The 23,578-nt window shown below is 50.3% G+C and overlaps 1 protein-coding gene across 1 annotated transcript in view; it reads right to left on the reverse strand.

Annotated features, from left to right (window-relative positions):
* Positions 1 to 23,578, reverse strand: part of FHAD1 (forkhead associated phosphopeptide binding domain 1) — a 166,198-nt gene that overhangs the window by 31,528 nt on the left and 111,092 nt on the right. Inside the window, 8 exon segments of the mRNA XM_068985763.1 lie at positions 1,755 to 1,887; positions 3,238 to 3,397; positions 5,109 to 5,215; positions 7,860 to 7,911; positions 9,880 to 10,138; positions 11,961 to 12,134; positions 17,201 to 17,308; positions 20,893 to 21,000. Of these exon segments, the coding sequence (XP_068841864.1) occupies positions 1,755 to 1,887; positions 3,238 to 3,397; positions 5,109 to 5,215; positions 7,860 to 7,911; positions 9,880 to 10,138; positions 11,961 to 12,134; positions 17,201 to 17,308; positions 20,893 to 21,000 (1,101 nt within the window).

Here is a 23,578-nt window from a genome sequence, read left to right on the forward strand (position 1 = left end):
ACTAAGAGCTTGGATTTCAACAGGAACGAGACCTGCTTCCGGCCCTGGACGCTCACAGCTGCGGAACCGGCTGCAGCCCCATGGCTGGGCTGCCCTAATAAGGAGGAGACGCTGCTGCTATAAAGATCTCTGGATGGTGACGGGAGCCAGGGCCAGCCAGCGGGGCCACTGAGCTCTCTCCCTCACGCTGCGTGCTGCCCTGGCTCCCTGCTGTTTGGCAGGGAAAAGGCATCTTTGAGGAAGCAGGCAGGCAAGCCGAGACACTTGGCCCTGTTTCCAAGAGAAAGTCCAAAGCGCACTACTGAAACGCCCTGGTCTCTAGTTTCATAAAGCGAAGGGAGAAAGGAGATCCCTGGACTCCAGGAAACCCAGGGCTTCGAGGAAGTGCTGTGCCCACGGTCAGCCAACGACGGATCACGGGGAGCCCCACTGCCCGCCACAGGGACAGATGGGAGCCACCGAACAGGACCACGGGATGAAGGCATGGTTCTCCATCGATGATGTGGCCCTGTGCACTGCCTGGCTGGGACTTCAGGCGTGTGAAGGCCTCTGGGAAGAGATCATCAAGTCAGCCACGGAGCATAAATGGCCTGGCATTTGAGCCCTTTCAGGCCTAATTTAGGACGTCCCCTGGACATCTCAGAATCACACCTATACTTACAAAGGGCTTCCCTGGTGGCTCGGACAGTAAAAAATCTGCCTGCAATGCAGGAGACCTGGGTGTGATCCCTGGGTCTGCAGGATCCCCTGGAGGAGGGCATGGCAACCCACTCCAGTATTCTTGCCTGGAGAATTCCATGGACAGAGGAGCCTGATGGGCTACAGTCCATGGAGTCTCGAAGAGTTGAACATGACTGAGCGACTAACGCTTTCACTTTCACAAAGATATTAACTACAGCAACGTGCGGAAGCAGAAACAAATGTCCATCAACAGGCGACTGGCTGGATAAGAGGGACGTGATGGAATTCAATGGAAATGGCCCTGCGAGTCCCCAGCACAGGGCCAGGGAGTCACAGTTATCAGAACTGTGACAGTGGCGGCAGCTGCTGCCTTAGGGTGGGGGTAGGGGGGTGGGCATCCCCGTCTGACAGCAGGAGGTTGGGCGCCACCCCATGTGCCCACCACTGTCGCCCAGCCCACACGCTGGGCCTTGGAGATGAAAATTTCCAAATCATTTGGTATGTTTGCCTCAAAAATATAGTTTCCAACTTGGGACAAAAAAAGACTGAGGTAGGTCTTCACGTACGTTTACTTGAAAATATGCCCATGAAATAGTATCATGTGGGAAAAAAGAAATAAGTTGCAGTATAAATATGGTTTGAGACTATATTTTGAAAAAAAAATCTATCAAATAAATATATGTATAGGTAAGCTTGTACGTGTTTGTGTGTGTAAGTTAAATTTGTTTCTCAACAATCCCATGATGGGGTGGCTGGCATTATGCCCACTTTCCAGATGAGGGAATTGGTACCAGGTTGCAGGGTTTCTGAGTGGAGGAGCCAGGATCGGAACCCAGGCAGACGGGCTCCAAGCCTGAACTTCAACCACTGACTGTATGAGGGTGTGGTGGTTTCTGTGGGAAGAGGGCTGACGGTACCTGTGCTCAGCTGATGATAACTTTATACATTTCACATAAGCAAGTCATGCTTTTGGAACTTAGAATGAAGATGTTTTCAAAAGTAAAGAAAGCCTCCACTGGGCTCTTTCTTAGTTTATCTTTCTAGATGCCCCCAGGGATGGAGCAGGTGCTCACCTCTTGGCTGCTCAAGAAAATATCGGTGTGGACTGGTTCTATCTGCACTGAAATGTCACACATCTTGGTTGCATTTCTGGGCTTCTGTTCCTTCTCCTTGTGCAGCTGGAGTTTTTGTTTCTCTTGGGAGGCCCTGGGGGCAGAGAAGATGAGTCACTGAGCAGGAGGGTGGCTGGCCACACAAGGTTTGGGAACCACAAATTACCTTTGTACTCACAGGCAGAAGTGGGAAAGGGACTCAATGTTTACAGGGAGCCGAAATCTTGGAGCCTTCAAGCTCCTGCCTGAGGGTCTCCAGATAATTGAGCTTGCTGGCTAGTGACCAGGGAGGCAGGCCCCTCTCCATTCTTGCCTCCTGCACTGGGTCTTCAGGATACCTGCTGTGGCTTTTATGGGGGCCATTTAGTGCCTGTCTGGGCTTCCCTGGTAGCTCAGATGGTAAAGCGTCTGCCTACAGTGCAGGAGACCTGGGTTTGATCCCTGGGTCGGGAAGATCCCCTGGAGAAGGAAATGGCAACCCACTCCAGTATTCTTGCCTGGAGAATTCCATGGACCGAGGAGCCTGGCGGGCTATAGTCCATAGGGTTGCAAACAGTCAGACACGACTGAGCAACTTCGCTTAGTGCCTGTCTGCTATTTCTAACACCTGGTGTATGTCAACCCTTCTATTTCTCATAGCAGTCCCATGAGCTAGGGCCTCTCCTTGCCCCATTTTACAGACCAGGAAAGAGACACGGCAATTTCCCTGTGGTCATGGAACTTATAGATGAAGGCACCTGGCTTTGAATCCAGGCAGCCTGGGGCTGGAGCCTGTACTTTTAACCACAGTGTGAATCTACCTTGGCCATGAACCATGAAGCAAATAAAGCTATGGGTTATACATGAGATATCAATTTTATTCAAATTTTCTTGGGGGAAAACATTAATCTTATGTCAAAATAAAACCTGCAGAACAACAAAAATTTACTTAGTTTAAGCTGAGCTCCAGTTTACACGTTTGTTCAGTCAATATTTATCAAGTTCCTTTACATGCCAGGCATTGTGTGAACGGTGGGGAGTCAGTAGCAGGCAAGGTCTACAAGGGGTCCTCATGGGGAAGGCAGACAATTCAACAGGTGGGAGCAGCCTGGCTGTGTGAGAGGTGTTAGATCAGGTGATGTACTGAGGGACCCTGGGCAGAGCAGGAGCCCTTGGCTATGTTTGGTGAGGGTAAGTAAAGGAGGATTTCCTGGAGGGAGCTGCATTTAAACTGAGACTTATCTGAAATATTGGGCAGGAATCTCTGAGATGCTCAGAACTGAGCAAAGTTTTAAATGATGAGGTTGTGAAGCAATGAAACATATGTCATTCATTCATTCATCTACTCATTCATTCAACTCTTTAACCATCATTGACTGAGCCCTTCCTTTCTCTATGCCAGGCTCCCTGGGTACTTGGGTATGCCTGGGCTCCCCACACCTGCTGTGCAGGCCTTCCCACCCACCTGAGAGCCTGCTTGAGGACCTCCAGCTCCTTGTCCTTCTTATCTACCAGGCTGGTCATCTGCACCATCTTGTCCTTGAGCACGCTCAGCTCACTGCTTTGTTGCTGGACCAGCGCCACGTTCCGCTCCAGTTCTACCTTCTGCTTCTCGTTCAGTTCCCCTGGCAGGTACATGCAAGCTGTTGGGGGTGGGGTCTCCTGCCTGGGGTCTCCTGGAGGGCCACAGCAGATCTGCCAGGCCTCCGAAAACCACGAGGCAGTTCACCCTCCAAGAATTCTCAGGGGGCTTCAGTAACGGCCAGGAGGTCTGCTTGCAAAAAAAAGAAAAAACCAACGAAACCGCCCACCAGCATCACCTTTCGATGAGCGCCGGCGCCAAGAGGCAGCCTGTGTGGCGCCTGCCTGGCCCCAGCTGTCAGGGCCTGTGTGCCTGTGGCATTTTAGGGGACCTTCTGCAGCCTGTTTCTGCATCTGCTTGCCTAAGGCTTCTGAGCCCTCTGGAGACAGCTCTGCTCACGCATCTGCCAGAGGCAACAGCCTCCAACTGAGGCCCGGTGGAGACAGGCTGGAGCCCACAGCCCAGCCCCCTCCCTGTCCAGGTGGCACTTGGAGGGCTGTGACCATATTGCTCCCCAGCATCCCCCCTCCCTGGAAGAATTAAGCTCTGTCCCCTACTGTGCCTGCTGACAGACAGCACGGCAATTCTTTATCTGCTTTCTTCCCTTCCCTGTCTCACTTCCCTTCCATTGCTGTTTTCCCTTGGATCATCTCTCAAATAAACCACCTGCAGTGGAATTCTGGTCTCGGGGTCTGCTTCTGGGAAAATCCAAACTAAGATCCCTACATTGTCTCGGATCTTCATAGCAACCCTACAAGGCAGTTTCTAGTAACAGCCCCACATCACAGGTGCAGAAACCAAGGTTTACAGAGGTCAAGGGACTTGTCTAAAGTCACCCATCTAATAAATAGAAGATCCAGAACTGGGTCCAATGCCTCCTGATTCTAGCCTTTCTGCCGCAAGTTCTCATATCTTGGAAGGGGGAAATGCCTCTTTGAAAAATCCTGCTATGAAAGTCCTGGGGACATCAATTGGTCCAGACACAGGGAGTAAACACAGCTGAAGGTCTGGGATGCACAGGGTTTGAGGTGGGGACCAGATAAAAGGAATGTTCTTCACCCTTCCTCCACCCCCTCCTAAACCTAATTATACCTCCCGACTCCTGCCCTTTGGCTAAATGGAAGCTAGGGATGGGAAAGAAGAGGCAGCTCTAATAAGCAAGAAGAATGGAGGCAGAAATAAGTCTGGGGAGAAGAGGAGCCAAGTAGGAATATTCAGCCAGACTTGTGCCCATCCGGAAGAGAACAGACCTCAGAGCTATCTTGCCCCTACTCTAGGTGGGTCCTGATGTTGATGTGAGGGACAGGAGGAGCCCCAACAGGCAGATGTGTGGCAGGTGTTTTTGCATCAGAGGCAGGAGCGACCTAGGGTACACTTACTCTAGGTCCATAAGCTGGTGGGCGTTAGGACTTGTGCTGGCTGGCCTGCCAAGCGAGGGGGCCCACGAATGACCTCCAAGCCTTTGCTCCTACAGACAAATCCTCTGTGGTCAATGGAGATTCTTCCCGAAAAAGAAAGCTGCATTTCTACTCAGAGGGGTGCAGTCATGTGAGAATGTTCCCTGTGATCCCATATCAAATGAAATCAGTTCAGTACCCGCAGCTTTTGGTGATCCTGAGTTACAAATGCTGTGATGGCCCAGGACAGCAGGTTGAGGTGGGGTTTAAATGCCCAGCTTTCCAACCCCGAAGACCCATTTCTTTCCTTTCTCAAAGTGGGTTGGTAAATCGAGAAACATGGGCAATTGTACAAACCTCTCAGGTCTGACATTTGGTTATGAGCTTCAGTCAGGTTCTTCCTTAACCTCATGATGATCTCCTGCTGAGACAGGATCTCCTTCTGAGCAGTCAATAAATCCTCTCTGAAATTCACACACACAAAAAACAGACCAAGTCAGTTCAGCTCCATCTCTGTGGTAATGCTCCAGTGCCTGGAAGGGGAAAAGTGCAAAGGCAATGTGATCCTCCATCAGTGATGGTCCAATCTGGGGATGATGCCACCCCCAGCAAGGGTGATAAGCACACTCTTGAAAAGTTCTCAAAACAAGAATCTGTTTTGATGTACCTTCGTTATAAAGAAATACTTGGAGGAGACAGAACAAAGGATCCTGGCTGGGTTTGCTCTGAGGCTGAAATACAACTAATATCAAAAGGACAGCTCTTCCTGCTCAACTGTCTGTCAGCAGGAACCATTGCTCTCGTGGACTTTCGATCTTTGGTGCAAAGAAGAGGGAAGACTATTTTTGTGTGTGTGGGTTCAGGGATTCTTCGAGGATGAGGAAAAAGAGAGAAGAGGACAGTATGGCTTCTGTGCTCTCACCAGCTTCTTTTAATTCCTGATGGAGAGAAGAGGGGCCACATGAGTGGGTGGTGTTCAAGTGACCCTTTGGGGATGTAGGGGCTCCGAGGGTACAGAGAACTAAGCAGGGGACACAGAGAGGGTGGATGAGGGCAGGTCCTTGGTCCTACACCCCAGAGAGTGTGTCTTGGCATCACAGTGATCAGGGTGGCTGACTGGGAGGTGATGTTTCATGGGAGGGGCCCAGGGTAATGGCAGGAGAGGGACCTTGAGGGCCTTATGAGCAGGTATGAGACACCCCAGCCCTGAGACAAGCATATTGTGTGTGTGGTGTGTGTGTGCATGCATGTGTGGGTATGTGCATGTGTGTGTTGGGGCAGGAGGAAACACTGCAAAGGGGGTTTAGAGATTGAGTCTCTCAGTTCAGTCGCTCAGTCACATCTGACTCTTTGCGACCCCATGGACTGCAGCACGCCAGGCTTCCCTGTCCGTCACCAACTCCTGGAGTTAACTCAAACTCATGTCCATCGAATTGGTGATGCCATCCAACCATCTCATCCTCTGTCGTTCCCTTCTCCTCCTGCCTTCAATCTTTCCCAGCATCAGAGTCTTTTCTAATGAGTCAGTTCTTCGCATCTGGTGGCCAAAGTATTGGAGCTTCAGCTTCAGCATCAGTCCTTCCAATGAATATTCAGGACTGATTTCCTTTAGGATGGACTGGTTGGATCTGCCTGCAATGCAGGAGACCCCGGTTCGATTCCTGGGTTGGGAAGATCTGCTGGAGAAGGGCTAGGCTATGCACTCCAGTATTCTTGGGCTTCCCTTGTGGCTCAGCTGGTAAAGAATCCACCTGCAATGTGGGAGACCTGGGTTTGACCCCTGGGTTGGGAAAATCCCCTGGAGAAGGGAAAGGCTACACACTCCAGTATTCTGGCCTGGAGAATTCCATGGACTATAGTCCATGGGGTCGCAAAGAGCTGGACATGACTGGGTCTCTGGGCAGGTATTAGTGGCACTTCATTTGTATTCATAGTCTTTTGAACTATAGCCTCCTCTTATATAGACCTTTGAAGGCAGTGTCTGTGTTTATTATGGAATAAAGCAAAATACTTGCAGGCTGCATGTGAAAATTGAAATAAAAAAGACTGGTGATCACTGGAATGGATCACATACATACACATACATGTCTGTCTGTCTGTCTGTTTATCTAATCTCCTTGGCCATGACTCTCCCAACTTGAGGATGAGACTCTGCGTTGAGTGTGTCCATCATTAAGGAAGTGAACCAGAGAACAACTTGATGCTGATTCTTTTCCAGGTCATGGCTACGGTTTTTTTTACAGAGTTTAGGAGGAGACACGGACTTTACAGGAGGAGACAAACTTTTCAGAACGTGGAGATTTAGAGTTTGACTATCATTGCCTTCTTGGGGTAAAACCTGTGTAACGTGAGACTTTGGTAATTGGTATTTGGGGCAGGGCTCAGGCCTGCCTTCTTTGAGAAACTTTCTGAATCCTTTCTCTGCATCATGTTAACACCTTCTGCTTTGTATGATGCTTGGAGAGATATTTCAGGATCTTTCCCATCCATGGGTTTTGTTTCTCTGGAAATTGTCAGCTCTTTGAGGGTTGAGAAGATCTCCTGGAGAAGGGAATGGCTACCCACTCCAGTATTCTTGCTTGGAGAATTCCATAGACAGAGGAGCCTGGTGGGCTGCAGTCCATGGGGTCACACAGAGTTGGACACAACTGAGTGATATTACTTCATTTCTTTGAGGCTCCAGGTATGGACCTTTGGGTTGGGAGGGATCTTCAAGGTCGTTTAGTCTAACCTCTCAACTTTTAACCCTCTCCGGGATCCCATTCCACCAAGCGGTTTCCACTGTTTTGAAACCCCAAAATAGGCTTGCCTCGGGCAGGTCTTTGGGGAAAATAGCTAAGCAGTAGCATTAGCTGGCATTCATGTGCCTCCTTATCTCACAAGCCGGGGGTGCTGAGAAACAGGAGGGGATGTGACCTGCCCAGGGCTACATACCTGGAGAGTGTGGAGTTTAGGATTTGAACTTAGATCTACCCAGATCTTTCCATGACACCAGCCTGATTTACTAAAGGGACTGAGAAACTCAACCAGCAGCAAGGACTGCACAGACTCAACTCCTGTCAGATTCTGACAATGTGATCAGAAGCAGGAGTCCCATCCAGTACTCACATCAGGTGGTCGCACATTGCATCTTTGGAGCTGCTCTCCCCTAGAGGTGCTGCTGCGGGGTCTGGCTGTGCGTCCCCCTCCTGGGCTGAATCAGAGGGACACGTGAGCGTCATCACAGTCCTCAGGCAAGAGATATTTTCCTTCCCCTTTGCTTATCAACAGAGCAAACCTTCTCAACTGACAATCCTTCCCTCCACCCCCAGCCCTCTCCACCTATTGAGAAACACCATGTGTTCTGTGTCACAGGCTGCCCTTCCCCCATGCATGAGCTTGTGACATCTTTCCAGCTACTCTCTGAGGTGGTGGTGCTTCCCAGGTAGCTCAGTGGTAAAGAATCCACCTGCCAATGCAAGAGACATGGGTTTGATCCCTGGGTTGGGAAGATCCCCTGGAGGAGGACATGGCAACCCACTCCAGTATTCTTGCTTGAAGAATCCCATGGACGGAGGAGCCTGGTGGGCTACAATCCATACAGTCATAAACAGTTGGACACAACTGAAGCGATTAACACCCACTGATACCACTGACAGCTGAGGAAGTGAGCACAGCATTGCTGGGACCTGCTGGTAACCACTTGGTTAAGGGGTGAGAGGCAGAGCCTTAACCCCTCCCCGGGTCGCACCTCCTGCCCCATTTCCTGCTGTCCGCTCAGATAAGAGTCTCATCCTGTGCTCACCTCCCAGTTACTCTTCAGCCCACTGCCTTCCAGTTTCCGCCACTACCCCCATCCTCAGTTCACTCGCTCGTTTATTTGTTCAACAGATGCTTATGGAACATCTGCTTGATGGCAGGCATGGATCTAAGTCTGGGGTGACAAAGAAGTGTCCCAGCTGGAACACTCTCCCTCTAACTTGGACCTGGGCTGGGAACTAAGTCCTGTCCTCTGCTCTTGACATGGTGCCCTGTTCATGCCGGGTACCCTGTCAGGGCAGTGACCTGGCAAACTGTAGGGATGCTGCCTGGTGGTCCACAGCTGAACCCCCAGTGTCTAGAATGAGCTCAGGACACAAGAGCTGCTCAGCTAAGCGTGCTGAATGAATGTATCCATGAGGTGAGTCCTAACAGCTTGTCAGCTGGCTTGAGACTAGGATCATGGTTCTCAAACAGGAGTGAGTTTACCCATACGGGGACGTTTAGCCATGTCTGGAGACATTTTTGGCTGTCGCACTGGAGTGGGAGACGGGCATGCAGTGGGTAGAGGCCGGGGACACTGCTCAACACCCTACGTGCACAGGAAAGTCCCCAACAAAGGGCACTCCATTCCACGCGCATGCTCAGTCACTCAGTTGTGTCCCACTCTTGGCGACCCCGTGGACTGTAGCCCTCCAGGCTCCTCTGTCCATGGGATTTCCCAGGCAAGAATACGGGAGTGGGCTGCCAGGTCCTTCTGCAGGGGATCTTCCCGATTCAGGCACTGAGCCCACGTCTCCTGCATTGGCAGGCGGATTCCTTACTGTTGAGCCGGGGAAGCTGATCTAGCCCAGGTGGCAATATTAACGCTCAGGATGAGAAACCCTAGGCCGAGGCCTCTACTTCCAGAACTCTTCTCCAAGAGCTCACTGTCTTTAGTTTTATCTGTTACCCTTGGTCATTCAGGGCAAATAAGTGCTCACAACTCTGAGTTCTTTCTCCAGGCTTTTTTTTTTTTTTAACAGATAAACCCCAGCTGGTTGTGAAAAAGCATTAGACAGAGCCGCAAATTGCTGATGGCAGAGAGACCCCTTTGAAAGGCCCCTGCCCGGGATGCTTCCATGGGGAAAGGACGGTTCCCGTCGTGTGTCCTGACACCCCTCACAGCCCCGGCAGCCCGTGCTGCTCCTTGGCTGACTGGCTCAGCACAAAGCCTGTCTCTCTTCATCGTGTTACTTCTGCTGAACCTGGGCCTGGAGGGCACCTAACCTTGCAGTGAGACAAGGACAGGGGCCTCCAGACAATAGAGGGGCTTTTAAAATGAGACGCAGACTTCTTCTTGTCCGTCAGCCTGGAGGGACCCACAGGGTCATCGGAACCCACCATGAACACTAGGGTTCCCTCGGCATCTCTTTGGACCGACCTGGGTCATTGTCCTTCAGCGTGGCGATCTCTCCTTCTATCTTTCTGTGGTGTTCGGTCACCTTCTGGAGTCTTTCCTCAAGGCTCACGATCGTCTGGGAGTGCTGCTTGATTTGTTCCTTGTATTCCATGATTTGGTTTTCAAATTCGTGCTTCTGTGATTCCTGCTCCTCTTGGAGGGCCATTACTGTGTGCTGCTGCAGCTGCAACCGCTCCTCCATCATGATCTGGGGAAACAGACATGGTTCATGTGATCTTGGGAGCTGGGTAAGATGATGAGAACAGGAACAACACAACAGCACGGCCCCTCTGCACCCACTGGCACTGAGCTCTGCCTGCCCCAGGACCTTTGCACGTGCGGTTCCCTCTGCCCTTACACTCCTCCCCAGCTCCTCACAAGGCTGATTCCATCACCTCCTCTGAGAGGCCCTCCTGGACTGCCTATCTAAAGGAGACATCATCCTGAGGCACTTATTACCATATGAACCATCTCATGTCTTTATTTCTCGCTCCCACTAGAATGGAAACTCCATGAGGGCAGAAACTTACCCTTTCTTATTTACCCATATGCCCACAGCATCAGAGCCCGGATCCCTGCCACAGCATTTAGACCCAGATGCTCAATAAGTACTGGTTGAGTTAATGAGTGAACAACTTTATAAGAAAAAAGTGAATAAATTTGTATTTCTTAAAAACAAAAGTTACCGGTGGCCTCCTGATGGTGTGAGTCACACCCCTTCCCATGACCACCCTCCCTGCTTGCAGCTGCTCTGCACACCTGAGTCTCAGTGCCTCATCCTTGTGCCTCACGCTCCCCCCACCCCTTCCTCTGCTCTTAGGATGAGGTCATTCTCCTGCCACCTGGATGACATCATTCTCCTGCTCTCAGGATGATGTCATCCTCTCACTCTCCATTCCCTGTTAACACGACGGGCCGCTGATCTCCTCTGGATGCAGAAATTTTCTGCCCCAGATGCTCACACACGGCCCCTCCTTCAACCATCACTCCACTGAGGCTCTCTTCCAACTTTAGTCTTCATGTCTCACTTTCTGCCCCAAATCTAACGTGCCACCAAAAGTTTGGGCAACTTTTGAACTTTGATATCCCTACCCTCAGTTCAGTCTGAATGCTTTATCTTCTCCAGGAGACAGTCTTTCTCCCACAAGAGACCTGCCCTCATCCCCAAGCCCAACCTCTATCTTTCCAGCAACTCCATGTGCCATCACCGCCCCCCTCCATGGTGCCCTGGCTGGAAGCTCGCCCACCTCCTTGGCTCCTCCCTCTCCGCAGGACTCCTGTCCTGTCAATCAGTTAACAAATCCTGCCATTTCTGGTAACTCCCTCCATAGCAACTCCTTTCCCCTACTCCTCTGCTACCCCAAGTGTCCAGGTCCTGTGATTCAGGACCTTGGGAATGGCCACCACATGTCACACCCCTGAGCTGCTGTCTCCAAGCCCAGTCCCTCTCGACTTCTCTCTGCCAGGTCAGTCCTTATTACGTAATTGTCCACAGACCTGTCGGTTAAATGTATGAATGACAGGTCATTGCAATATTGAGCCCTGATGGTGAAGGGCCTTGAATGTCAAGCTAAAGTTGAAAAATACTATCTTAAATTCTATGGAATCATCACTGGCCCCTAAATTCTCAGTATGATCCTGGGAGTAGCCTGAATTTCATCATCTTAGAAGGCCCTGGAGAGAGGGTGTCATAGCTTCTGTCTACCTTTCATACTAAATTAATGCTTCTCAACAGGGGGTGATTCCCCTCACCCTCCCCTGCCCACCGGGGGAGGTTTGGCAAAGTCAGAAGACATTTCTGGTTGTCACACCTGGGGTAGGGTGCCACTGGCATCTTCTGGGTGGAGCTCAGTGGGTGCTGCTGCACATCCTAAAATGCACAGGACAGCCCCCCCGCCACCCTCCATGACCGTTACCCACCCAGAACATCACCAGTATGGAGGCTGAGAACCCCTGGTCTAAACTACACATGGCATCGTGATCTTGCGTTGAAGGGAAAATTCTCCCGTCCCCGGAAGGCACTGACTTACCATTTTCGTCTTGGCAGTTTCCAGTTCAGCTAATGTTTCATTTAATTTCATGGTGAGGTTCTCTGCTTTCAGACTTTCAGCCACCTTTGTTTTCTGAGCCTTTTCTAGCATGGCCAGTGCATCATTTAATTTATTATTTAAAATATCTTCTTCTTGCATTTTTAAATCCATTTCCTAGACAAACAGCAAACATCAAACGAACAGAAATTCAGGTGTAAATATTTACCCCAGGCTCCCCCTTCCCCTGTTTTCAGAGAGGATGGGACCTCTGTTCTGTTATTGTTCTGTCGATCCTTTTAAAGTCCAAAGTCCATGCTTTCTCTGGAAGGTTCCAATTACTGCAGAACTCATTCAGCTGAGATTTACCTCCTTGAGATTTCTGGCCCCTGAGCTCAGTTCTGTCACCTGGAGCTCATTGAACAAGTTTTACTTCTCTCTTATGAGACAGCCCTTTAAATATTTGAGAAGGCTGTCATGTCTCTCCATAAATCTCTCTTCCAGGATAAATGCGCCGAGTTCTTCACCCCCGAGTCATAGGACCTGTGTTCAGGACACTCCTCCAACTTACTCCGTGACTTAGGCCCAGGGATGACCTCCCCTGGGGACCCTGGGAGGTTAGACTCCAGTCGCCGTGTCCCCAACATCTACCTTCTCCTCGGACCCATTCTTTCCATCTTAGTCAAAATCCTACTCTCTTTCTTGAGTCCCTCCCCAAGTAGTGCAGAAAGTGGGCTTTGTCACAGGCACTGTGCTGGGGATGGATGGACTTCATCTATTTATTTGACTTCACTTTTTAGAGCGGTTTTAGGTTCACAGTAAAACTGAGCAGAAAATTCAGAAAGTTTTCCTTTAACTCCCACCCCCGCCACAGGCACAGCCTCTCCTACCATCAACATCCCTCATCGGATCATCTCATTTGTGATAACTGATGAACTTACATTGACACATCATTAGCACCTAAAGCTCATAGTTTACATGAGGGTTCAACTCGGTGGTGTACACTCTATGGATTTGGACAAATGCATGATAACATGTATCCACCATTATGGAATCACACAGAGTAGTTTCCCTGCCCTAGAAACCCTATGTGCTCCATCTATTCATCATCCTCCCGCCCCTTACCAATCCCTGATCTTTTTATTATTGCCCTAGTTTCGCCTTTTCCAGAATGTCACATAGTCAGAATCATACTGTATGTAACCTATTCATGAACATTATTTAATCCTATGTGAAACATATTCAGGCTTCCCTAGTGGCTCAGAAGGTAAAGAATCTGCCTGCAATGCGGGAGACCTGGGTTCGATCCCTTAGTTGGACAGATCTCCTGGAGGAGGACATGGCAACCCACTCCAGTATTCGTGCCTGGAGAATCTCCGTGGACAGAGGAGCCTGGCAGGCTATAGTCCATGGGGTGGAAAAGGGTCGGAAATGACTGAATGACTAAGCACAGCACAGCGCAAAACATATTCTCGAGGTGCAGTGCTCGGCATTCCCAGACTCTGTTGGTGGCAGTGAAAACTGGTATGACCTTTCTGAGAGGGTCACTTGGGAACCTGTTTCACGAGCCTAAAAATGTTCATATCCCGTGACCCACTGATTCCACTTTTGGAGATGTATCCTAAGGATATAACCCCACACGGGCACAAAGCCCCTGACACAGAGCTGCTCAGCCAAGCAGCTTTTCACTCCACTGAAAAGAGAGAGACACCCCAGTGCCCAGGGGTAAATGAATCAAGGTTCACCCAACACAGTGCAAACCCAGGTCATCCTTTACTGGTGTGTTGTAGAAGAAAATTCAATGATATGTGGACATACTTGTAATATATTAAGTGAAAACGCAGCATGCACAGTGTAACAGTGTAAATAACTCTGTAACAAATCGGTATTTGTCCATGTCTGACATAGTGATCATCATAAAGCTGGTCTGGAAGGAATCACATCAAAATGTCATCAGTGGACTTCTTCGGTCCATCAGTTAAGAATCTGTGCTTTCAATACGGGGAGCATGGGTTCAATTCCCGGTCAGGGAACTACCATCCCACACACTGCATAGCGCGGCCAAAAGAAAAAATAAAATTATTTCATTACTGTTAACTCTGCTCGGTGGACTCATGAATGATTTTTCCATACTTCTAAAAATTTCTAGAGCAGTTACTCCTTTTATTTTTTTAATTTATTCTTAATGTTTTGGCTGTGCCACATGATATGTGGGAGTCCACCCCAGGGACTCTCCATTCACCAGGATAGACCAAAGAAGTTCAAGGTCAAAGACCCAGTCAGACATAGAAAGGGTTATTTGCATGCCGTTTTACTTGCACACACAGGAGAGCATTTGAAAAACTGATTTCATCTCTACAGGTGAAAATAGGATTTATATGAGAAAAAGAGGAGAGAGGAGAGAAAAATAAATTCAGACCTGCTGGAACCCTGAACTTGAGTAAGCTTAGTTCCTCCACCAGGGATTGAACCCACGCACCCTGCATTGGAAACGTGGAGTCTTAACCACTGGACCGCAGGGAGATCCCAGGTGCTCATTTTATAACTGGGAAATGAAACTGATTTTTTTTTGTGTCTGTGGGTGTGTTTTTTTTTTTTTAAAAAAAAAACAGAGCATGGTTCTCATCATGTGATGCCTGTGAGCCTCGCCTGGGAGAAGCTTCATTCTTTCCGTACCACCACTGAACTCTGTCTGTTCTTATTGGGGGTCATGATGTGGTCATTACTGTTGAGAAGTCCCAGTGCAGACAGTGTGCGGACCTGGCCTGAGGAGGCGCTCCCTGGGGGTCAGTGGCAGGCACAGCACAAAGCGGAAGCACTCCAGCTGTCCCACGGAATCCACAAAGAACTGAGATGGCTTTTTTGATGGGCCATGAAGTTGCCTCAGGGCAGAGCACGCTGCCTGGCATCTTTGCTCCTTGCCAGCTACTCAGCAGCTTACTCAAGTTCAGGGTTCCAGCAGGTCTGATTTTATTTTTCTCTCCTCTCTCCTCTTTTTCTCATATAAATCCTATTTTCACCTGTAGAGATGAAATCAGTTTTTCAAATGCTCTCCTGTGTGTGCAAGTAAAACGGCATGCAAATAAGCCTCTCTATGTCTGACTAGGTCTTTGACCCTGAACTTCCTTGGTCTATCCTGGTGAGTGGGGAATCCCTGGGGTGGAGTCCCATTTCTTAGCCCCTGATGTGATGCTGTCAGCCTGCCTGCAGGGCTGTTGCAAGAGCTTGCCCTCTGATGTCACTGTCGTTTTCTCTAAGGCTGCTGTTGACAACACTGTTGGTTGTGTTAGAGTCTCCTCTGTCATGACCCTGAGGACAGATGTTCTCCAGGTTGAGTACCCAGAATGGTCTAATTTCCAGGAGCACTTGGTCCATTTTGTCTAGTGAACTTCACAGCCACTGGGTGTTCGCTTTCACTGTGCTAATAAAAACTGGGACCCATTCATTGATTTTGTGATACACTTTTTTTTTTTTTTGCATTAATCTCATCCCTAATCCATTTTCTGCCCCAAATAATCTACTTTAAAATTCTACTTCCTCCTTTTCTCCTACCCCTAACTGAAGTATTTTATGGAGGAGCCATGTGAATATTGGGGAAACAAGGCTGCATGGAGAGATGGCCCCTCTTGGGCTCCTTCTTGGGCAGCGCCCACCTGCCCACAAGGAGTCCTGCACATGTGCATCAGCCCAGAGCTGACAACTCTCACATCATTTCACCCAGCTCATCCTCTGGACACGCTCCAGTTGGCAAAGGCCCCTCTTAAAGTGGTGCTAGGGTGTGCATGCGTGCACGTGCGTGCTCAGTCGTGTCCGACTCTTTGTAACCCCATGGACTGTAGCCCCGCCAGTCTCCTCTGTCCATGGAATTTTCCAGGCAAGAATACTGGAATGGGTAGCTGTGCCCTCTTCCAGGGGATCTTCCCAACCCAGGGACTGAACCTTGGTCTCTTGCACTGCAGGCAGACTCTCTACCACTATGCCACCTGGGAAGCCCATGTGAAGTGAAGTCGCTCAGTCGTGTCCGACTCTTTGTGACCCCATGGACTCTAGCCCACCAGGCTCCTCAGTCCATGGGATTTTCCAGGCAAGAGTACTGGAATGGGTTGCCATTTCCTTCTCCAGGGGATCTTCCCGACCCAGGGATCAAACTCAGGTCTCCCGCATTGTAGGCAGACGCTTTACCGTCTGAGCTACCAGGGAAGCAGGGATAGGTAATCCAGACATGGTTTACTGGCACCTTGAGCAGCGTCGTTCCAAGAGCACCAGCACCCCTTGGACTGCTGTTAAAAGTACAGATTCCTGAGTCCACTCTATAGAGAGTGAATCAGAATCTCTGGGGCTAAAGTCCAGGGATTGGGCATTTAAAATTATCCCCATCCCCCACAGTGATTCTATGCATATTAATGTTAGGGAAACGTCCTTCAAAGAAAATAATCTAAGATTGATGTGAATAGACTTAAAGGCTTATTTGGTCCCATTTGATCTTGGCAATCCTTTGAAATTGTATTTGCCTGTATTTGAATCCAACTCATTATTGTCAGGTTGTCTGTTTATCACTTGCCATGACTTTTGAGATACTGACCTGTATCTGTGTGTGTGTGTGTGTGTGTGTGTGTGCACCCTTTGTACTGCTGGGACCCAGGAGGGTGGAATTCAGTCCTCCAGCTTGGAGATGCCTAAGACAAGGTCCTGGGTAACAACTTCAGCCCCTACTGTGTCTCCTACTCCCAGTGAGAATTGCAAATGTGGTTTGATGATGAAGGTGCTGATAGCGAAGGTGACGGGTTCTGGTGGAGAAACAGCATCAAGGCAGTCGGACATTGACCCCAGGCAGCTGAACCCACAGCAAGCTTAAGGACAGAGAGAGGAGCGGTGAGGATGAGGGGTTCCTGGCATCAGATGGTCCTGGGTTCAGACTCTGCCCCTCCACTTTGTGGCTGTGAGCCAGTAGTAATGACAATAATAAAAAAAGCAGCCAATACACACAGCATTCACTGCGTGTCAGGTGTGTGTTAGACACACTTGTCTCTGTGTGTGTTCGATGTCAAGTCTCCCAGCTCCACGAGGGTGATCTATTGGATCATCTGTATTTCATAAGTGGGGAAAGCAAGGCACAGAGGTGCTAACTGTGCCTAATGTCCCACAGCCCGATGGCGGCAGGGGTGGGATTTGAACCAGACCGCCTGCCCCCGGAGCCCGGCACTTAGTCACACCTGCTCCTCTTTCCTCTTAGAGAGGCATACCTCCTTCTGCTTGGTTATGCGGTTCTCCAGATCTTGGACCTTTTTCTTTTCCTTCTCTATGGCCTCCTTTGCTTTGTTTTTCTCATAGGCGATGCTGCTCTCGGAAATCTGGAAGTCAACAACAGCGTTTTGAGGGTGTGTGCATGAGAAAGGAAGGGAAGTGACACCCAAGGGGAAAGCTAGCATTAGTAATAGTTGATACCAGTGAGTCAGGGCTGGGGAGCTAGAGCTCAAGGAAGAGGATGCCCGTCGGGGAGAGACATGAGGACCGGAAGTCAAGTTGTGGTTAGGTATGTCCTCAGCAGAGAGAGTTATTTGTCATTCAGAGTTTCTAGGCTGGTGTGCAGGAAGTGACAGGCTGGTGAGTGCTCAGGTCAAGGCGTTTGACACTGAGCCACTGACTAAACCACTAAACAGACAGACGGTGGCACCAGTGTGGTCCCTTGTTGGTACCTCACTTCTTGGGAGGTGGGGCAAGTGAGGCCAAGGGCAGGGGTGGGGGTGGGGGGATGCCTCCTGACCCAGTAGGCCTGATGTCTATGGCTTCAAAGGACACTGGCAGTCTCTCTCCAACCTACGAAGGCTTGGGTCTAAAAACTGAAGTCCAGGACAGTTTGCTGCAGAGAACATTTACCCCATACATCCTGAGATGGGGAGGGGACTGGAACCCAGCCTCACCTACACAAGCCCCAGGAGGGACACAGCCAGAGTGGGGTCAAGAAACTATTTGCAGCTGTTGAAACTCTTGGAATGATGACTCCCACATAAATATAATGTTCACAAGAACATTTTAATGAAATAAATAATTTATCTATGCATATACAAAAGACTGGAAAGATATGTATGAGAATGTAAATAATGGCTATTTTGGGGGAATTGAGATTATGGTCATTTATATTTTCTTCTTTTCACTGGTCTGGATCTTCTAAATTTTCTTACTGAATGTGCATTATTGGGTAAAAAAGGAGAACTATTGAAAACCGTTAAGCTTTGGGGATGGGTGGTCCTGGAGAACAGATGATCTCCCCAACAACCCTGTGGTTCTAGCATCACGCCCTTGGCCTCCATCCCCACTGCCCTGCGCTGCACACAGGCCTCGCCACTGCACCTGGGCTCTGACTCTCCTCCCTGCATGGGCTTGGCATTTTCTCACTGCCAAGTCTGCCTGAGACCATCCAGTCCCCACCCTGCCAGGCTGCGTCCTGCCTGATGTAAGAGGCCACCGCATGCTCCGTGGGAGGGCGTGCTCCTTTCTCTTATTCTGTGCTGCTTAGAAAATTACAAATGAAAATGATGATGACGAGGCTGCCTGCTCTGTAAACGCTGCACATGAGTGCCTGCACCGTGTTGTGAACGCAACCCCCCAGGCGGCATCTGCCTTCCATTGTGCAGGCAAGGAGGCTGTAAATGAGGCAGTGCGAGGATGAGTAATGGGCCAAGGTCGCACCACTGGGTGCCAGTTCAGATGCTAGTGCCCCGCCCTAGCCATTCTGCCACCTGATGTCTGGATCTTGCCTGAGCTGTCCTCCTGATTGGAGCCCCACCCTACCTGGAGGCAGGAGATGCGCCTGCGTGTTCATACGTAGGCTGGCACAGAGTCTGCCACCCTGCTCAGCAGGGGTGCACGCTATAAAACTCCACCCTTAGCCCACCTGGATAAGGGATGCCTGGGGGATGCCACTGACCACGGTCTGGGTTCTATCCCTTAACAAGGCTTGCTTTGTGTCGGTGCTCCCTCGCCCCGTGTGGACTCTGACCTCACTTCCCTGCCAAGGTCTTTGCTTGACTGCCCCACCCCCATACCCCGCCATGCACACCATCCTCCCCACTTGATCTGGACTCTGAGCTCACCTGGGCAGGTGTTTCACAATGAATGCACTGACTCCTCGCAACAAATCTCTGTCACTACACCCACATTACAGATGAGGGCACAGAGAGGGGCTTGCCCAGGGTCACACAACGTGTTAGGGCAGAGCTGCAACTGGAACTGGAGTCAACTCGTTTGGCCCACACAGCTCTCCTGCCACGCCTCACTCTGCCCCCGACTCTGCGGCTTCCTTTGGCTTTCTTGCCCGGGTCCCTCCGCTTTGGTTTCCATCTTGTTCCAGAGTGATTTCATTCTTCCCGCCTTGCCCCCAGCCCCCTGGCTAACTCAGGCGCCCTCCTTTGCACTTGGGACCCCTGAGCTGGGGCATCCTCTTCCCGCAGATGTCACTGTAGTGTTCCTCTGCCCTCCAGGTCTCACTCAATGTCACCAAATATGAGAGGCCCTCCCTGCCTGTGGGCCACTCTCTAACTCATGCTGGTTTTGTACAGCCTGTGGCTCTGGGGTCACCTGGGCGTTTGTTTACATGGCTGTCCGCCCTCCGTCCTAGAGTGGCGGGCCCACGAGGGCACGGGCATGGCCCTCTAGTGCTCTGCAGTATCCTGACACCCAGTAGGGCCTGGCACACGGCGGGTACTCCATAAATATCTGCAGATGGATGAACACAACTGCATCAAACAATTCACCGAGTTGCCCACTGTTTCTGGATGTTACACGGGGCTGGCACGTGTCTCTTTGCACTCCCTGAAGCCCAGCTCCTAGAGATGTCACCACAGGTCACTAAGGGCACTGCCATCTGGCCTCCTGGCTCCAGGGAGCCCGTTTGACTTTCAGGGTGCGGCTTGGGCATTCATCTCTCCTCTCGGCCTTGGGGGTCTGCCTTCGTGGTGGCTCCATGCAGGTGAGGCTGGTGAGCCCAGTTCCCGGGCTTGTAGGGGTGGATGTCACCAGCTCTGCCCCAGCCTGGTGCTTGGACTCCCCTCCTCCCTCCCACATCACTCTCCTCCAGGGTGTACTTCTCATTTGTTCCAGAAGGCACTGACCCCTGGCACTTATTCGATGTGACTGCCATGTGAGCTGGTTATGTGCCTGTCTACTCCATCTTCCTCGGCAACGTTTGTCTCTGCACCTGACCATCAGCCCAGGGAGGGTCTACTCGGGAGTCTCTGAAACTAGGAGGCTGGAGCTAGGAGGGTGTTGTTCTGCTGTGCCCACGCTGAAATACCTTTCAGTGATGAGGAGGAAGAGGACGCTGGCTGAAGGACTGACCCAGACTCCAACCAGGGGTCTCCCCTGGAGGGCATCTCTCCTCCCCGGGCAGTTGACCAGCAGGGCTTATGGAGATGGTCCTCTGTGGGTGAGGGCAGGTCTAAGTACTTAATATACACTGTGCTGTGTGCGCTAAGTTGTTTCAGTCGTGTCCACCTCTTTGCGATTCCATGGACTGTAGCCCACCAGCCTCCTCTGTCCAAGGGATTCTCCATGCAAGAATACTGGAGTGGATTGCCATGCCCTTCTCCAGGGGATATTCCTGACCCAGGGGTTGAACCCAAGTCTTTATCACCACTTGGGAAGCCCCGAAAAACACTAACTGGTTTAATCTCATGATGCAGGGGTAGTTAGCCTCCCCATGTTATGGACGATGAAACTGGTCCAGGAGGTGAGGCGGTCTGCCCTAGGGTCATACAGCTGGTGAGTCCTGTGATGTGACATCGCAGCTCTCATCAGCGGCACTGCTCCCCATCAGCTTGCTTTACCACCTGCTCTACAGCCGGGTACCAAAACACAGTCTCGCATCTGGTCCTGAAGCTGCTTCCAAGGGCTTTCGGCTGCCACCACCCACGTCCTCTCTCTCTGCTCCCCATACCTCCTTCTGCTGTGTTAAGTGGTTCTCCAGATCTTGCACTTTCCTCTTTTCTGCCTCTAAGGCTTCCTTTGCTTTTCTTTTCTCATGGGCCATGCTGCTCTCCAAAACCTGAAAATCAATGACCGGTCTTTTTGGTTGCCTGCACATTTAGCGGGGGAAATTGCTAGTAAGCATGATACCAATAATGACAGTAGCTCAAATGCTGGGGGCTGGTCTTACGTGCCAGGGCCCAAGGCCAGTGCTTCTCACCCAGTTTATTCTCATAGCATCCTCATCCACAGGGAAGTTGTGACCCCATTTTACAGGTGGGGAAACTAAAGAGTGGAAAGTTCCTGAGGACCCAGGGGTCCTGCAGTTTGTTAGTGGAGAGGCCAGGACTGAGCCCTGGATATTGTTTGTGTGCAGAGGCCCCGGCAGGGAGCCAGTGAGGAAAGGCGACCAAGCCTGCCTTATTACGCAGTCTGAGTTCTTACCATCGTGCCAGGCAGCCTCTCTGATAAGAAGAAGAATCTCATTAATAATGGAATTTCCCATTATTGAAATAAATCTCTGAAATAGAATCAGGTTTCTAAAGGAGGGCAGTGTATTGAATTAATGAGCCACACATACAAATTTCTGGAAGGGGAGGGGACCAACCTCACAAGGGAAGCTTTGAGAGGATGGGAGGGCTGTGGTTAGTATTTAGTGCCCATAATCAGGGGTTTTTTATCCAGGAAGCAACTTGCTGATGAGCCGTTCAGTTAAGTGGTTTATGCAAATTGCAGAAGGACAGAAGCTGCCGGCAAAGCCCTTATTTCTAGTCACTGCAAGAAAGGCACCTCGTCTCTCAAATAGGTTATTATTATTATTACTTTTTTATATGCACCAAACTTAAAGTCTTTATTGAATTTGTTGCAATATTGCTTCTCTTTTATGTTCTGTATTTTTGGCTGCAAGGCATGTGGGATCTTAGCTCCCCAACCAGGGGTCAAACCCACTCCCCTGGCATTGGAAGACAAAATCTTAATCGCTGGACTACCAGGGGACTCCTGGAATGGGTTGTGTTTTAAACACCATTGGCTGTCAGATGTTTGGAAGTTGGAACGTGGTTTCCATTATAGCCAGTGGTTAGGGTCCTAGATTAGCCTGCAAAAATATTCAATCCATAATATGGATGCAATAGTATATACTTTTGTATAGTTCTTTCATTGAAAAGCAGTTTAAAAAACTCCAACACTCAGCGGTTCCAATACCAGCCCTCTGTGAAGCAGAAGAGCACTAGCATCATGGGAGCTCCACATTTATTTTGAAGTTTGAGGTGGATTTAGGGGTAAGACATTTTGCTGCCCCACTGCGTCTGATCTCACATCGACACTCAGGACTTTGCTATGCAGCCAAGCTGGGTACCACAGGGAAGGCTGTTCTTGCACAACTCAGGCCCAAGTTGTGTCCCTCTTGGACACTTTGCTTCCACACTCCTGGGCAGGTCATGGGAATTAACCTTTAAAGTTACCTCCAAACCAGCCTTGTGACCTAGTGATTCTGTCATTCTTAGAGATTCATCTGACGGTGTGGTGCATGCCTGTGTGCAATACGCTTAGTTGTGCCCGACTCTTTGTGGCCCCACAGACTACAGCCCGCCAGGCTCCTCTGTCCATGGGATTCTCCAGGCAAGAATACTGGGGTGGGTTGCCATGCCCCCTCCAGGGAATCTTCCCAACCACGGATTGAATCCGTGTCTCTTGTGTCTCCTGCATTGGCAGGCGGGGTCTTTATCACTAGTGCCACCTGGGAAGCCCCTGACAGTGTGGAGGAAGGTGTAATGGAAAGAAAAATCACATGACCGTCTGAGGTTGATCAAAGCCTGCGTCTGGGTTCTGATCTCAGATTTCCCGACAAGAAGCCACACAGAAGTCCTGCTGGGCTGATGTTGTCCAAGGTGTGGGTGACCTGGCCACAACTCCTCTTGCCTTGGGGCTGTCCACCATCAGCCTGTCCTTAAATCTCCCTTCTGAAGTGCCCCGTGACCTCAAGACCGCTCAGTTCAAGGGGCTTCCCCATCCCTGTGCAGATGACCTCTCAGTGGCATTTCACCCCAGCCAACCCTTGGAAGACCCTCCTCTTCCTCGCCATCCCTGGAGAAATAACTCAGGACCAGGCACTGACACTGTTTACACAGGCCTGCAGAGCACATCTGCACCAGAGACCCAAGTGAAACCCAACATGTAAACACCTCCCCTCCCTGGATAGGATCAAACTGCATGGGCTCTGCTCACAGGTTCCTCACTTCTCCCTTCCTGGGGGGCGGGCAAGGATTTCACTCTGAGAGGTAGGGATGTGGTGGAGGGTTAGTACAGTAAGTGCCTACACAGCACTGGAAGTTCAGTGATGGTATTAGGAGCCACCATTCATTGAGTGATGATTCTGGGTCAGACACTTCATCGTACATGATCTCTAACCTTTATCTCATAGCCATCCTTTAAAGAAGGTAGGTACTGAGTCAGTAAGTAGCCCAGCCAGAATCGGAACCATGTCTCATCTGGATGCAAAGCCTCACTCTTCACCCCTTTACACTGCCCCAGGACTGAAGCACAAATGAGAACATCTAGTAAAAAAGACCCAGGGATCTGAGGGTGACCAAAGGTAAGTATATTCAAGTGAACAATGCAATAGGGCTTTGCCCAAAGCTAGTTTCGACACATCAGCA

Source organism: Capricornis sumatraensis, chromosome 14 (assembly GCF_032405125.1).
Source record: "Capricornis sumatraensis isolate serow.1 chromosome 14, serow.2, whole genome shotgun sequence".
NCBI classification, from domain to species: domain Eukaryota; kingdom Metazoa; phylum Chordata; class Mammalia; order Artiodactyla; family Bovidae; genus Capricornis; species Capricornis sumatraensis.